Genomic DNA, 15,313 nt, shown 5'->3' with positions numbered 1-15,313 from the left:
TAGTGTAAATAAATTACCTTTTTTTTTTTTTTGTAAGTCACAGTCACACAAAGAAGACTTCACTCTTATAAACATTACAGAGGTGTTGAAGCTGATGTTGCCATCAAGCATATAGTTTCTGCAAAAAGGTTCTTGTGCAAGAACATATTTGGGATTTCATAGAATATCTAATGTGCATGTTGATAAAGTTTAACTGGAGAACACTTTTTGAAATCAGTAAGGACTTTACATCCGTGAATGTGTAAAGTGAATTGTCTTTTCATGTCAGTAAAATACCAAATTAATCATAACTGATAAATAAACTAAAAATTTAGACTTAGGTTGCTGTTAGGGAACAAGACGCTGAGTACCCTGTGTGGCCACTAGAGGGCGAATTGAACCACCTGAAAACTCTCAATACCTATTTAAACCTTCATTTTCCTCTCACTCACCCACAAAGAAATAAATCAGTTTTCACATGTGAATAATGTGTAATATGTAGGTGCTTTGGAACAATCACTTTTTACTTTTTGAAAATAATAAAGTTCTATATGTGTGTTCAGAAGTGTTTTCTTTCAACAAAGTTTTGCTAACAAAGACAGTCATATTCTCTAGTCTACTGGCATGGTGGGAAATGCCCCCTTTAAGTTTGGCAACCAAATACACCGAGATAATTGATTCATAGGAATCATGACAAAACGCAAAACAACGAGAGCTTCGTGACAGTAAATGCTGAAAGCATTTAAACGGGTACTTTAACACCCACCTGACACCATGCACAGCCTCTACTGAGCCGAGTCCAAAGTTAAAAGACTTTCTACTGAGGAGTAAGGTCTTCAAATCATTAAAAGGAATAAAAAATGACAAAGTTTAATAATCTGGGGAACTTGTGAACACTATTTCCAAAGTCATGGAAAATTGAAAAAAAAAAAGCAGCTAAAGCCGACGCCTGCAAGGGCCAACAGATCTAACTGAAACCAGGTCAAAAGATGTGCATTTACCAGTCAGATGTTTTGTCAAACAGATTTTACCCGTTGACTGAGGAGGTTGGAAATATACTGAACTTTTTTACTGTTTACTTTCAAAAGAAAACCAAAAGACTCATTATTATCACTAAAAGCCGGTCAGCAGAAGTCCTGACATCATGGAAGAACAGCATTATTGCTTTCAGCTGAGCCCACACAGCACACTTGCAAGATATAAGCTCCTCAGTAAACATGTGACCCGAGTTACAGCTGCAAAAGGAAAGACACGTCTGCTTCTAGAAGACCGTGTCAACTATTAAAACCACAGCAGATCCTCCCTCAGGCACCAAGCAGCAGGCAGAGGCACAACAAGCTTGTGTTTTGACTGGAGATTGTGCAGGAAGGTTTTACTCACAGCGCTTACTGGCACTGGTGGTTAAACAAAGTAAGCAAAGGGATTCAGGAATTTGGTAAAAAAAAAACAAAAAAAAAAAACGTTGCTCTACAGTAAGTAACGGTGAATGTGAAAATCTCAGGAAAAACAAAAGAAAATTGGCAGTGTGACCTTCAATTTTGGTCTCTCACTCTCAACTCTCACACTCAATCAAAGGCTGCATATATGCAATGTATACATATATGCCTCATGAAAATAAATCATTTTCCATGTGCAACAAGTACGTACAACATTTCAGACAATATTTTTCTTGTCTGGCATGAATTGAAAAGCCAATTTATGAGAGAAAGTGGGAAAAAAGAGAAAGGTCTGGACACTGCTGAGCTTCCACTGAGTTGTATTAATACCTGTCCTGCTGCCATGCAACATTTTGATTAATAATTTAATTTCCTCCCTGCACATTGTGTATGTACAGAGCTCTCTGAAGCATGACAGTGTAAAACATGATGAGACACAAAACAAATGTGATGATAATAATAAAATAAATGAATGAATAATGATCATAAGAGTTCTGATGATAACACTAAGAATATAAGAAATAATAAAGCATTGAAAAATGCTAAACACGAATAACACGATGAATAAGAATGATACATTAAAACAGAAACTATCAATATTCATTATGAAAATTGTGTAGGAGTAAGAAAAAGAAAGATATATCCTTCGTCTTGTTAGGGTCGGCACCGACCCGTTTTTAGGTTTTAAATGCATAAAATAACCATATAAATTTGTTTATTGCATCAAGGCTTTATGACTTTGTCGGGAACCTCTATTTCAACAAAATAAAACAAAAAAAAATTGTTTTCACTAAATCATAAAATGCTCTAGTTGAAATTAAGACCTTTGTGTTGTTAGGGTCGGTTTCGACCCAGTTACAAAAATAAGATTATAAAGCAATAATTAGAGCCAAAACTGAAATCACAAGTTCACTGTCAGCCAACACACTGACAGCCAGCTCCTCTCCCAATCATGTGAGCTTTAGGGGATTCTCATTTTGCCTTGTTTTCCAGTATACCTGCACCAAAACAAACCAAGACTGGCATATCCAGACGTGTGGGGCCAATTCAGTATAGAATTGGTGACTTGCAGAGTGCACATCTCCAATTTGTAGCATGCAAAAATGAGAAGATTTTCAGTGAGCCAAGTTCTGGATAATTTTTTTTGGGTGAAAATGAGGGAGAGGACACAGAGCAGCATAATGATTCGGATGAGCAGGTTTCTGACGAGGAAGACAATGTGGAGGATCATCCAGAAGGCACAGACACGTCTGATGAGGAGGTCACCGGTGCTGAAGCTGCTCCCGCTGAAAGATTAAAGTCCAAAAATGGTAAGATCTGTTGGAGCTCAGTACCTCCTGATGTACATGGCAGGGCAGCTGCTGCAAATGTCATCAAAATGACGCCTAGAATCACAAGGTTTGCTGTGATGAGTCAGCGACATCAAGACATGTTTTGAGCTATTTATGCCATTGTCACTAAAGAGTCATCATTGCTATGACAAACCTTGAAGGAAAAAAAGTCCATGGCAGCACGTGGAAAGACATTGATGAGGAATACCCGGATGCTTATATTGGTGTTCTTTTTCTTGCTGGAGTGTACAGATCCTGCAATGAGGCCGCTGATAGTCTGTGGGACGCATCGACAGGCAGAAATATTTTCCGGGCAACAATGTCACTTCAGACCTTTCACATGATATCAAGAGTCCTCAGATTTGACAACAGAGATACCAGAGCGAGATCTGACAAGCGTGCCCCCATCAGGGACGTCTGGGAGAGATGGGTGCAGCTCCTTCCACTGATGTTCAACCCAGGGCCAGAGGTGACAGTGGAGGAACGTTGCAGAGCTCACCTAGAACTCCGTCCACGCCAGCATCCTGCTCAGACAGCCCTGCCTCAACATCATCCACAACAGCCACAACCACAACCCCACTCAGGCCACCTGACTCTAAAAGAAAGGTGTCAGGTCTGCCCAAGCAGTAAGAACAGAAAGACAAATGTATTGTGCTTCAACTGCAACAAATAGCTCTGCAAAGAACACACTAAAAGTGTCACTTTTTGCCACACATGCATCTAAACACACACACACACACATACACATGCATGTTCTTGCACACAGAGACTTTTACTCTGAATTTGTTTTTTTATTAGTGTTGAAACTAGTAATTGATTTCTATTGGTTTGATTTGCTTGATTGGTTGTTGTTTGTTTGACCTTGAAAATCTATATTTTGTTATATTTATGTTATATATATTTGTTCTGCTTTTCATTTTGTGTTTGGCTGAAAAAAGAGACTATATGGGTCGAAACTGACCTGAAACACCATAGATGTTACTATAGTTAATAATATTAAAATGAAAAAATAAACTAATTTATTTAAGAGATGTGTTCTAAATCCCCTCAGTAATAGTCAGGTGACACAACAACCTTTAATTTATTTATATGATTCTCTTGAGGTTCATTTTACTTTTTTTTTTTTAAATCGAGGGGTATACTGACAAAAACAAGGCCCAGGGGCCCACACCAAAAATATTAAAACCAATATTTTTCTGGACAAGGAAGCCTAACAAAGTAACCAAGAGATGAGAAACAAATTGGATGATAGATCATTGTTTTTAGTGTATTTTACAACTAAATTAAAACACGGGTCAAAACGACTCGTTAACATAAGAGATGGTAACAGGGAACTAACACAAGACGAAGGATATCTAAATAGATGGATAATGGATAACTGAAAGACATTGAATAAGTATTGACTACTCATTCAGAAACAAATGACAAAACATTTAAAGTGATAAAAGTGTATTTTTGTTGTTGTTTTTGATAAATTAGATTTAATTGAATTGAACTTTTTTTTCCCATAAACGCCATTACATCTTCTGTCCACCTGGTGTCAGCATTTAACCACTTGTCACCATCTCAGAGCTTGCTCTTTTATTTTTTTTTATCCGCCATGCTAACAGAAATAAAGTTTAACTTTACATTCATGAGACCAAAATCCTTTGCAGCGTGACGGTCATCTCGGCATACTCAGATGGATGTTGCCGTTATTCATCGTGCGATTTAATCAGACCAACCAGGACTTTTTGTCTGTTTTTGTTGACTTGTACATACACGAGCCATATTCCAGAAATCTGCGCGTGTGTTTACTCGCGACCTTGCTAGTGACAGAGCACTGCTTCTGTGTCCTGTTGCCCCTGCTGTAATGTAAACACATGCTGCCCTGTGTGTCGCGTGCAACAATAATAGAAGCCAGGTTTAGACTGGGTGATGATGTCACAGCCTGGGATGCCAGGCCCACGTGCGAGCAAGCAGTGTGTTCCAGCCTCTGGGAGGGTCGACAGCAGCCGGACAGCACAGCTCAGCTCAGGCGCGGTCACGGATTATCGCGTTCATCTAAATCACGAGCGGCTACACCCCGGGACGCCTCCAAAGACCTCACGTCGCTCCTCACCTCCCCCCCCCTCGACGATGAGTCGCGAGGAAGATGCGCCGGTCTGAAATTGTCATTGACCTTCGGATCTTCTCAGCACCGCCGAGGCATTGTGACGCGCCGCCGCTACAGGAGCGCCCCGGCGCCCGCCGCTGCCCCACATAACCCCGATCTCACCGCAAAACACAGGTGCTGTGACTGAGTTCTCGCCGCTAAGCTCTGATTTTCCTTTTTAATCAATAAAGACCGAGGCAGATGCCCCTCGCTCTGTCAACCCGGCTTGTACTATGGTGGAGTTTCCATCTCTCAGTCCCTACTGGCCTCTCATCCGCTTTCTGGTGCCTTTGGCTATCACCAATGTCGCCATCGACCTCGGGGAACAGGTAAGGTCTCCGCTTTGCTTGTTGTTTTTTTATTTTTTCCAGGTTAAATAAAAAATAAAGAAAGCTCAACGGCTGTTCTGGGCGGTTAGCAGCCGATAACGGCGATAACCTGCTTTCATTCCGCTGCTGGCAGCGGTGTGTCTGCAGAGCATCAGTTTTTTTATAGATTAGAAAAAAAGACAACACGAGACGCCGTCTCTTAAAACTGACACCGAGCATTTCGGTCCCTTTGATCTAGATAGCAAGAGCTAGCTTAGCCGGTAGGCTGTTGAGTGCTCCGTGAAGGCTTCCATTGAGGTTTATGTACATTATTTAGAAGGAGGAGAGGCGCGTTGGACCCCTCTCTCAGAGGAGGCCCTTGTTTATCTTGCTTTTCCAAACAGTGACGCTTTCGTTGCTGCCTTAAAATGCGCTTACACCACGCTACCTGCTTGCCATTTGTCAATGGATAGGAATTAAGATGCGTTTTTAGATGACAGGAGCACAGTTGGGTTGTTTGTCTGTGGCAGACATGTTTTCCGGCTTGGACATTTCCTGCCCTGTCTCAGCCAGCTCACAGATCTGGTGCCTGCTCTCAGCAGAGGGACGCTGAGCAGATAGTGTGACAGCGTAAAAACACGCTGAAGCCCGGAGATATCAGGATTAAGCTTATGTAATGGATGTGTTTGCTGGTATAAATAGCACACAGCCCTGCATAGGAGAAGGGCAGCAGTAGTATTGCTCTTGGAAGTAAAAGTGAATGGAAACATATCTGTGTTGAGGTATTGTGTGTGTGTTTCCTGTTTAGATGTTTAAAATTGCACCTGCTTCAGACCAGCTAAAAGGCATTTCTCCCCCCCCCAATTTCAACAGAAAAGCACACCCAGATAAGCATTGTTTTTGCAGGGCTGTTAGCAGCATGGTGGAGTTGCTCGTGCCATTTGCTCAGAGATAACATTAGGCCAAGTCATGCCTCTATACTGCACAACTGAACTTGTCTTTGTGCCGTCTCACCTCTCCTCCTTCTTTCCCACCCTGTAACATCTGCTCCAGGCCCTCAACAGGGGCATAGCCACAGTCAAGGAGGATGCGGTTGAGATGCTGGCCAGCTATGGTCTGGCCTACTCCCTGATGAAGTTCTTCACAGGTCCCATGAGCGACTTCAAAAATGTGGGCTTGGTGTTTGTCAACAGCAGGCGGGACCGAAGGAAGGCTGTATTCTGCATGGTGACGGCCGGGGTCATCGCATTTGTCCTGCACATCTTGATAGGTGTGTGTTTAACGGCTGTTTGTGCTCACATGATGACACGCTTTGCTTAAGCCGCATCCTGTAAATATGAAGTCTTGGTGTTTGCGGTGAACCTGAAGTCTTTGTCGTTGCAGCGTCTCTTGACTGCTTTCTCTCTGGGGAAGGTTTCAGAGGCCAGGCTGTCCACAACGATCCAAGGAGCCGCCTCTCACTTGTGGTTTTCTCTCTTTGTCTGCAGCTTACACGGATTTGGGATACTACATCATTAATAAGCTTCACCATGTGGATGATTCTGTCGGGCACAAGACAAGAAAGGCGTTCCTATACCTGGCTGCATTCCCTTTGCTGGATGCGATGGTGAGTGTACAGAGTGGCAGGATTAATCCACACGGGAAGCCATAGATTTGAACACATCTGACCTAGAAATGGGCGGTTTTTAATCCTCTGGTCATGCTCGTTTCAAGCCTAGCACACCTTTGTTAAACGGCCTCACATCCAGCTGGGGCTAAGCTAAGACAACATGAGGCTTTTGTTTTTGCACCGAGCTGCATGTTTAACCAACTTCTCTGTCCGTTTTTCTGCACGCAGGCATGGATTCACGCAGGGATACTCCTCAAGCACAAGTACAGTGTCATCGTGGGCTCAGCCTCCATCTCCGATGTTGTGGCCCAGGTAATCGGTTGCAGATTTTCTCGTTTGAATTTTACGCAGAAAAGCTTTATACACTGGAGTTTGTTTCCTGAGGTTATCGTCGCTGCTCTGTCCTGCAGATTGTGTTCGTGGCCATTCTCCTGCACAGTAATCTGGAATGTGTGGAGCCCCTGCTGATCCCCATCCTTTCCTTGTACATGGGTGCCTTGGTGCGGTTCAGCATCGTCGGTCTGGGTTACTACTGCAACATACACGACAACATCCCAGACTCGAGTGGACTTGATGTGGGGGTACGTGCTACCTCTTTCTTGTACAACATAAATAGAGAATTCCTTATTTTTTTTTCACACGGTGTAAAAAAACAAAAATTGGTTCCTGCAGGGCGATGCCACCATCAAAAAGATGCTGAGTTTCTGGTGGCCCCTGGCCCTCATCCTGGCCACTCAGCGCATCAGTCGACCAATCGTCAACCTCTTTGTGTCTCGTGACCTGAAAGGGACCTCCGAAGCCACAGAGGTGGGTGCATCAGAAATGTCATTCAGGCAAATCTGTACCTCACATGCAAGCTGCCTTCTATTAGGGAAGTTCCCATAATCACCTACTACTGGTAGCATTTTAGATGCACAGAATCATAAAGAGAGACTTTACCGCCGCGTAAAGCTGGTGGACTAATATTCCCTTCAAGTTACTATAGAGGAAATGCCAGATGCTAACAGACTCCCTCTGGAGCTTTCTGGCTTTCTGGCTACTAGAGACAATACAAAGCTGTTTACCAGAAAGAACTGGAAATCATTGACAACACTGGCTGCCAGTGGTTTGGGTGATTCACCACGTACATGCGAAACTCGGGGCATGATTGCACTGAGTGAAAACATTCCTACATCCCTCTACTGTTCCGGACACCGCTTATTGTTGTTCAGGACACAATAACAAGCTCAAGGCTTTCATCCAGCGGTAAACTAGTGAAAAATACAAAGAAAGTGAGAGGGACACATATTGCTTTCATGCTTGCTATTGTTAGTGTGCTGTTATTAATTTAGCGGCGTGTGATGCGGATGGTATTTTCCAAGTTAAAGTGTCAGCGTGCTGAGGACTGTCGTGTCTTTGTCATTCCAGGCCGTGGCTGTGCTCACAGCCACATACCCTGTAGGTCACATGCCCTACGGCTGGTTAACTGAACTGAGAGCAGTGTATCCTGCCTTTGATAAGGTAACCCCCCCCCCCCCCCCGTCGGTGTTTGCTGTAGTGGTAACAGATCATGTTTAATGTTTATGTCTTTGCCAACTAACGAGCTCTTCTTACCGACAGAACAATCCCAGCAACAAGCTGAATGCCAGCAGCCCCGTCACCAAGACACATATCAAAAAGTTTACATTCTGCTGTCTGGTGCTGTCACTCACGGTAAGATGAGGGATAATCTTCTTTCCTTTTTTGTTTTTTTGGGGCGTAGAATTGAATGAGCTTTTAGAGTGTGGTTTGTTTTTGTGGTTTGTGATGAAACGAGTCGGAATGATATTTGGAGCATTAAAAGCAATGAGAGGAGCTTGTGCACGCTGCCTCTGTTTCAGCTGAAATATTTCTACGATAGCTCGGGTATCACCTGATGAAGGTCGGACAGACTCGATCATTTATAAAGTCAGTTTAAAACACATGGGTTTTGCATTATGTTCACACGAGTCTGGAAACCCAACAGCCTTTATTTGATGACTTAACTTTTTGGAGCGCTCATCTGGATCTGCAGGCCAGAGGACCAGAGACCAGGAGACTCAAACCTGGAGCCTCTCGTGGGTATTTGTGTTGGCACGTAGTTCCAGCTGCCATTTGCAGAGTATGTTTTTACAACTTTGGTGCCCTGCAACACCTCCCACATTTCAGAAATATACTACAACAGCCAGTTGTCATGGCAGACACCTTTACCCACGTTGGAGCAAGTTTTTGTGTCTTTTCTTTCGTATTATAGTTGTTGCGGGTTCTAACCAACCTAGGAACAAAGTGTATGAAAAAAACCTCCAATGTGTCGGGCATTTTCTTGAAAACCCGGCTGTCGTCTGCTGTGTTTGTAGTTTTTCTCGCTCCGATGCATCTCAGATTAGAGGGCTTGTCGCAGTTCCAACACTGGCACTACCAGTCTGGTGTTGTGCAGAAGCCCGTTTGACTTGCTCTTTGCAATGTTCACGTGCGTCTCCGGCTTAATTGCAGACGAACTGACTGTACTTTTCCCTCCATGTCTTGGTTTCAGGTTGCAGAGGGCGAGGGAGACGCATTAGGGTGGAATTTGTGAAGAGGCGAAGGGCCTTTTGTATCCCACAACTCTCCCACCCGAACATTTGAGCTTAATAAAGTGGGCATTCACGTAAAACACATCGGTTAACGCGTTCCAAATGCCCCTCACAGGTCCACTTTTCTGCTGAGCAATGAGTGCTGCAGTTACAGCTGCGTGTCAACAATTTACTGTTGATTCATTGATTCAAAATGGATTTCCGTGAGAAGACACGGCCCCAGTTTGCTGTCTTAGCAGCTCGAGTAAGAAAAACAGGAAGTTTGTGGCAAAGGTTGGGTCTTTTTAAGGAGGAGGAGGAGGAGGAGGAGGAGAATGGCACACCAGATGTGGGACCTAGAGTTGTAAACAAGTATCTGAGGGTGTGTGCTCAGCACTGCTCCACAGCCAGATACTGTAGGTATGGTCTTGCTGTGGTGCTGAAAACAAGCCATCGTGTCAGGACTTGTTTGACTGTCGCTACACAAAAGGCAGCGGAGGAAAAAATGGCGATAGAGCCGTACAGCAGATTAAGTGAATGTAAGAGGGGGGCTGTGAATAATGTTGCGTAACAAATCATTCCACCTTCTGAAAGCAGACTGTTGAAGATGTCCCGGCAGCGAGCGTGGATGTCTCACCTTGTTTAGAGAAGCCGCAGCTGAGTCAAGAGAGACGGCGGTTTTGCTTGAACCATACAAATTGGTCATATATGCCCCGATGTTGCTGAAGTAATGATAGCTGGTAAGGTGATGCCAAATTATATCATCATCTTGTAATCCATAGTCATTGTTTTGGTTCAGGGGATCCAAAAAAAAAAAAAAAATCACAAACCGCATTGAAGGCTTCTGCACAACTCATCATCTGAGTGAGACGGTAAATGTTTCAGAGTTTGTGTCTTTCTGCTTTTTTCTCTCAACACGAAGTCATTTCATGGCAAATTATATATTTTTTTGCAGCTGAAGCCGAGCAGATAAAGAGCTGCCGGCCGGCTCGAGTGAGTTTCACCTCACTGCGACCACACAGGACGGGCTTTTATTGAGAGTCACTGCATATTAATGACAGTGGGACTCAGTCATTTACACGTCATACAGAGGGAGAAGCTCCGTAAACCTTGAGTGCTGGCAAGCGGGTGCTTCTCCTGAGGTTGTTTAATCTGAATGGGAACAAAGACGGGTAGCAGATTAGCAGTTGTCACGGGGTCAATGGTATGACTAGTCTTGAAACCAGACTTGTTCGAAATCAGTGCCTCTGGTGAAAATGTTGCATTCTTCAACAATAGATAGGATCTCAATGAGACTGGTCTGTTGTTTTCAACTTAAGGTGGATTTAAAATGACCTTTCAATCAATAGAGGAAGCTGGATCTGCTGAAACTCTGTGGGGAGGGATTTAAACTGGGTATATCATTATGGCTGTCTTATACTTGGGTTGCATAGAGAGGGTGACGGGCTGAATTTCCATTTGTTGCTAATTAGAAAGCCTCATCGACGTCCTCGCATGGTGTAGAGAAAGCCTGATGGGTGAAAAGCGCAGCTTAAGATGAGTGTTTCTGGACATCTTCAGGTTTCAGTGAGAGGCAGGATGTCAAAATGTGACATTAAGCAGGAAGAGGTGAGGGAAGACTCCTGGAAAGGCTGGAAACTGTTAAGATTCTGTGGCTCGTTCACATCAAGTGGAGGTTTTCTGTTTGAAGGATGGAGGTTATTGTGGAAACTCATTGTGCTCATGTGGATCGTAGATACGAAGGACTCGCAGAATTTGAGATGTTTCAGCGTTAGCTGTTACGTACAGTAATGAGAAAAAGCCAGTACATATGTTCGTATACCACTCCATAGATGTAACACTCTCTGGAAAGTCAGACCACCCTTGGCCTTAGCAGCTAGTATTTTCCAGTTTAGCAGAAATGACTTCTTGTTGGGTGGTTTCCATAAATGTGAGTCTGTAAAATTTTGACCTTTACTCCAGTGGCGGCCACTGACTTTTATAACAGGGGAAGCCCATATTACGCGTTCAGGGTTGTAATGGCTTGTGCCATTCCAAAGCAGAAGATAGATCTGTGGAGCATTTTTCCCTTTCATAATGAATACTTAGATGGTTTGATGGTGGTGGTGGAATTCATAGTTGAATAAATAACCACGAGATGGCCCGTCTCAGATAAGCAAACCCAAAGCCTAACATCTCTGCCACTGTGAACACAGCCCGGGGGAGGTGGTTCATCTGATATGTTGTCTTAGGGTTGTTCTCAAGCTTGTTTTCTGAATCTGTGGAATTGTGAATCCGGATTTGTTGTTATTGTTTCGTCAATTTGAATTATGTGGGGCCTCGTGTCCTGCACAAAGTGGAAACTGTAATGGGAAATTTGTGACAGTTTTCAGTAGAATTATTTGCTCTAGATGATTCAAAAGCCTTTTTCAATCATATGAGAAGGTCTATGGATTTCTTTAACGTACTTATGAAATGTCCATCATCCAATAAGTAGGCTCTACTCCTTTCAAATTTTTTGTTTAAGTTTAAAGTGAGATAAATGTGTTTTTCCACATGACTCGTCTGCTTTTATTTGTTGAATTGAAAAAAGAATCTATAAAATATGGACAAAACTAGTTTAATAAGTAGTTGTTTTTTTTTAGTATATTACCTTTGCTGATGAACACAGGCTCTGAACATGTTTACTTGTTCAGTTCTGTTGAGTTTGCTGATGATTAAAGCATCAGTGCATTGCTCACAGGGAAGACTGTGACGTGTCAGTGAGTCGCCCGAGCTTCTCCTGAAACTGGAGCGCGATGGGTTTATACACGCGTCAAACTGGGAGTTAGGAATACAGACCGCCCTACCTTGGCACAAGCAGTTGGTTAGAAAAACATCTGTTTTTGATCTCGTGCTTCCCAGTCCTCCATTGAAGTCCGGAGTGCAAACAAATAGACAATTTTCTTTGATAATTTCCAACAAATCAATGTTTTATTCATGTTCAGATCAGACAGTTTGTACCTCTGTTCAGCCCCCTCTAATGTTCTGATCACACAGTAAGTGCTTTGAGATTTGATGGTAATGCAGCACGTGTCTCCTCAGCTGCTTCCCGAAACAATGACATTGTGATGTGTTCACTGTCGCTTGTTTTATGTGGGCTTCAAAGGCCCACATTCAGTCCAAATACCCTAATAAACCAACGCCAAAAAAAAAAAAAAAATTATTGTCCTTTCCTCATTTTCCAGCTCTGCTTTGTGTTGTTCTGGACTCCTCACCTGTCAGAGAAGATCCTGATCAACGTCATCGGGGTGGAGTATGCGTTCGCTGAGCTGTGCGTGATCCCACTCAGGATTTTCTCCTTCTTTCCTCTTCCAGGTAAGACTCGTTCACACATTTTTCATCGGAAGCATCAGCTGTAGCTTTAACTGGACCGTTGCTCTGACTAGTGGGGTGATGTTTCCAACTTGTTTGTGCGTGTTTTGTTTGTTTGCAGTGACTGTTCGGGCTCATTTTACTGGATGGCTCATGACCCTGAAAAAGACCTTTGTGCTGGCCCCCAGCTCTGCTCTCCGCATCATTGTCCTCATCACAAGTCTGGTTGTGCTGCCGTATATGGGGTAAGTCAACACTCCAGAGACGGCTCACGCGAGTCAGTACTGTGACCCAGGATTGCTGTTATTTAACGCCACGTTGTGTGTGCGGTTCCTGCTTCCTCAAGGCTTCATTTCCACACTTTAAAGCTGTGGAAATAATTACTTTTAAAAGGCTTTAGATGATGATTATTTATGTTTCAGGGTCCACGGAGCCACGCTCGGCGTTGGATCCCTCTTAGCCGGCTTCATTGGGGAGTCAGCAATGGTTGCCATAGCAGCCTGCTATGTTTATCGACAACAGGTGAGAACACCTGGGCTGAGATAATTGCAAATACACCTTCATTTTGTGCTTTCTGCAGATCAGTTGAACCAGGTGTTTCCTTTTCTAATGATAATGATGGTGTTTGGTTTGAATTGGAATATAACAGGAAGGAAAGCATCCATAAATACAGGCAAGAACAAAGACCTCTCTGTCTGTACACCTAGTCCATGTTTTGGGTGTGAATTTTGTTTTTATTTTAGCCGCGATGTACGTATTTAAACGATAAGAGTGATGCTACACAGACCATTAGTCCTCTCTGTGTCTCACTTATTGCCAGAAAAGCAAAACATGTGAAACTACAGGACAGCCAGTCCTTGCTCCCATTTAAGCAGTGAGCAAAATAATCTTCATGCATTATAAATGCTGTCCTGAATATTGCAGTGATATCTGTGGGCCAGTTATTTGTTAATCTTATTCATCTATATTCAGTTCAGGCCTTTATATCCATAGAAATCTCAAAGCTCCATTGTACCAGCATGACACAACTTTTAGGCTCTAAAGGAAATGGTGGTTTCCGGTGTTTCAAAGAATAGACAATGCTGAAAATGTGGTATTGATTGATGTGTACACTCATATGTTCGTGATTGAAGCTCCAATGATGGTAAGCATCTTGAAATACTGAAATGAAGATTGTTTTTCATTGACAAAGGTCTTGATAATCTGGTTTTGTTGCCTTTTTGGCTCAATACATTCCCACATATTGCTGTTGCATCATCATATAGTCGGCCAGAGATGGACACATTCTGCTCTTGTTTGATTACTTGTGTTTGTATCTGACATACACTACTCCCCGATAACTAAGTGCTGATTTATAGTGTTTACGGTCTGTAAAATACTTGATTTCTGTCTTTCTACTTGCAAAAGTAATTGTGCACATGTTTAGGATGTCCATAAGAGTCCAGAAAACAGAGATACCTTCTCCTGCTGCTCTCTGAATGTGTGTAAAGTTTGAAAATTAAATAAATCTTTTTTTTGCTTTTTAACTATTCTAAAATGATCAATGAACCAGGTTCAGACGTGCTGTCCACATGATACTTTTGTATCGCGAGTGTTCAGAAATGGTTCCCATTTCTCTTTTCTCGTGCGTTATTTCCACAGAGAAACAGCGAGATGTCAAACGAGCTGGTCGTGGAGGGAGAGGATACGGCCCCAATGAGCGAGGTGTGCTCCAGGACTCAGATGGACGCAATCGAAGAGCTCCAGGAGGAGGAGGAGGAGCAGGAGTGAGCATTTATGGCAGAAGAAGTCGAACTCAGCGTGGAACTTTGCTTAAGAGGAGACCGCTGGGTGTCCCGGTGCCGGAGAGAGGATTTGCTTTTGTTTCCGAGGTCTTCATCGTGTTGACCAACGCACCCATTAAAATGCACACTGTAAAGAAAGCCATGCACCTGCAAGTGTTCATCCATCTGTGTAAATACCGTCACGTCTTCCGACTTTTTCTGCATTTCTCTTGTTCTGCATCATCGCGTCAGCGGGTGTACTAAGCGTTTTCATGTGTTTACTGGTAAACAAGGGAAATTGACACAGGAGAACTGTTCCTCCTCAGCGGCAAGAATGACGTCTGTCGAGTGGTAGTGGAATTGCCAAAATACAGAGTTCATTATTTTATATTACTTAATCAAGATTAAGCAGCAAGGCCTTGCTTGGATTCAAATATACAACACATTGTGGGACTTGTTGGGTTGTGCAATCGTATTTTACATACAACGGTGTACAGATTATTGTCGTTTTCTATAGGTAATGCATTGTGTATATTTAATTGCACAGAGGGGTCAGGAATCCCACATTATATCACTGCGTGTTACAGAATACAGTTATGATTGTTCACTTTCCATACAGTCTGGTAAACAGATCTACTTTTGTTTTGCCAAGCATTTTCCTGGTAGTATTCAGACTGTCGTATGTCCTGTATATACTGTATAGGCATTCTTATTTGGCAAATAAAGTGCTTTATTATAATTATCCTTTTACTTACCTGGGATGACTGCAATATATTGTCCCGTTTGGTTTTTCTTTTCATGTTTTGGTGAGGTCTGACTCCTCTTTAAACCACTGACAGACAAAATGCCAACAACAGGGAAAAAATGTGCA

At 43.0% G+C, this 15,313-nt stretch overlaps 1 protein-coding gene across 1 annotated transcript; it reads left to right on the top strand.

The window, feature by feature from the left end:
- The first annotated feature begins 4,698 nt into the window (after positions 1 to 4,698).
- ankha (ANKH inorganic pyrophosphate transport regulator a) lies at positions 4,699 to 15,184 on the top strand. The gene is made up of 12 exons (XM_075452925.1): positions 4,699 to 5,209; positions 6,242 to 6,458; positions 6,676 to 6,794; positions 7,026 to 7,109; positions 7,208 to 7,378; positions 7,470 to 7,604; positions 8,205 to 8,297; positions 8,397 to 8,489; positions 12,553 to 12,682; positions 12,801 to 12,924; positions 13,102 to 13,201; positions 14,321 to 15,184. The coding sequence occupies exons 1-12, from the start codon at positions 5,114 to 5,116 to the stop codon at positions 14,447 to 14,449; spliced, it is 1,491 nt and encodes a 496-aa protein (XP_075309040.1). The 5' UTR covers positions 4,699 to 5,113; the 3' UTR covers positions 14,450 to 15,184.
- Positions 15,185 to 15,313: the final 129 nt, after the last annotated feature.

This window comes from Odontesthes bonariensis, chromosome 20 (assembly GCF_027942865.1).
Source record: "Odontesthes bonariensis isolate fOdoBon6 chromosome 20, fOdoBon6.hap1, whole genome shotgun sequence".
In the NCBI taxonomy this organism is placed as follows: Eukaryota; Metazoa; Chordata; class Actinopteri; order Atheriniformes; family Atherinopsidae; genus Odontesthes; species Odontesthes bonariensis.
The sequence above is the reverse complement of the archived record's forward strand: the minus strand, read 5'-3'. Positions and strand labels throughout refer to the sequence as shown.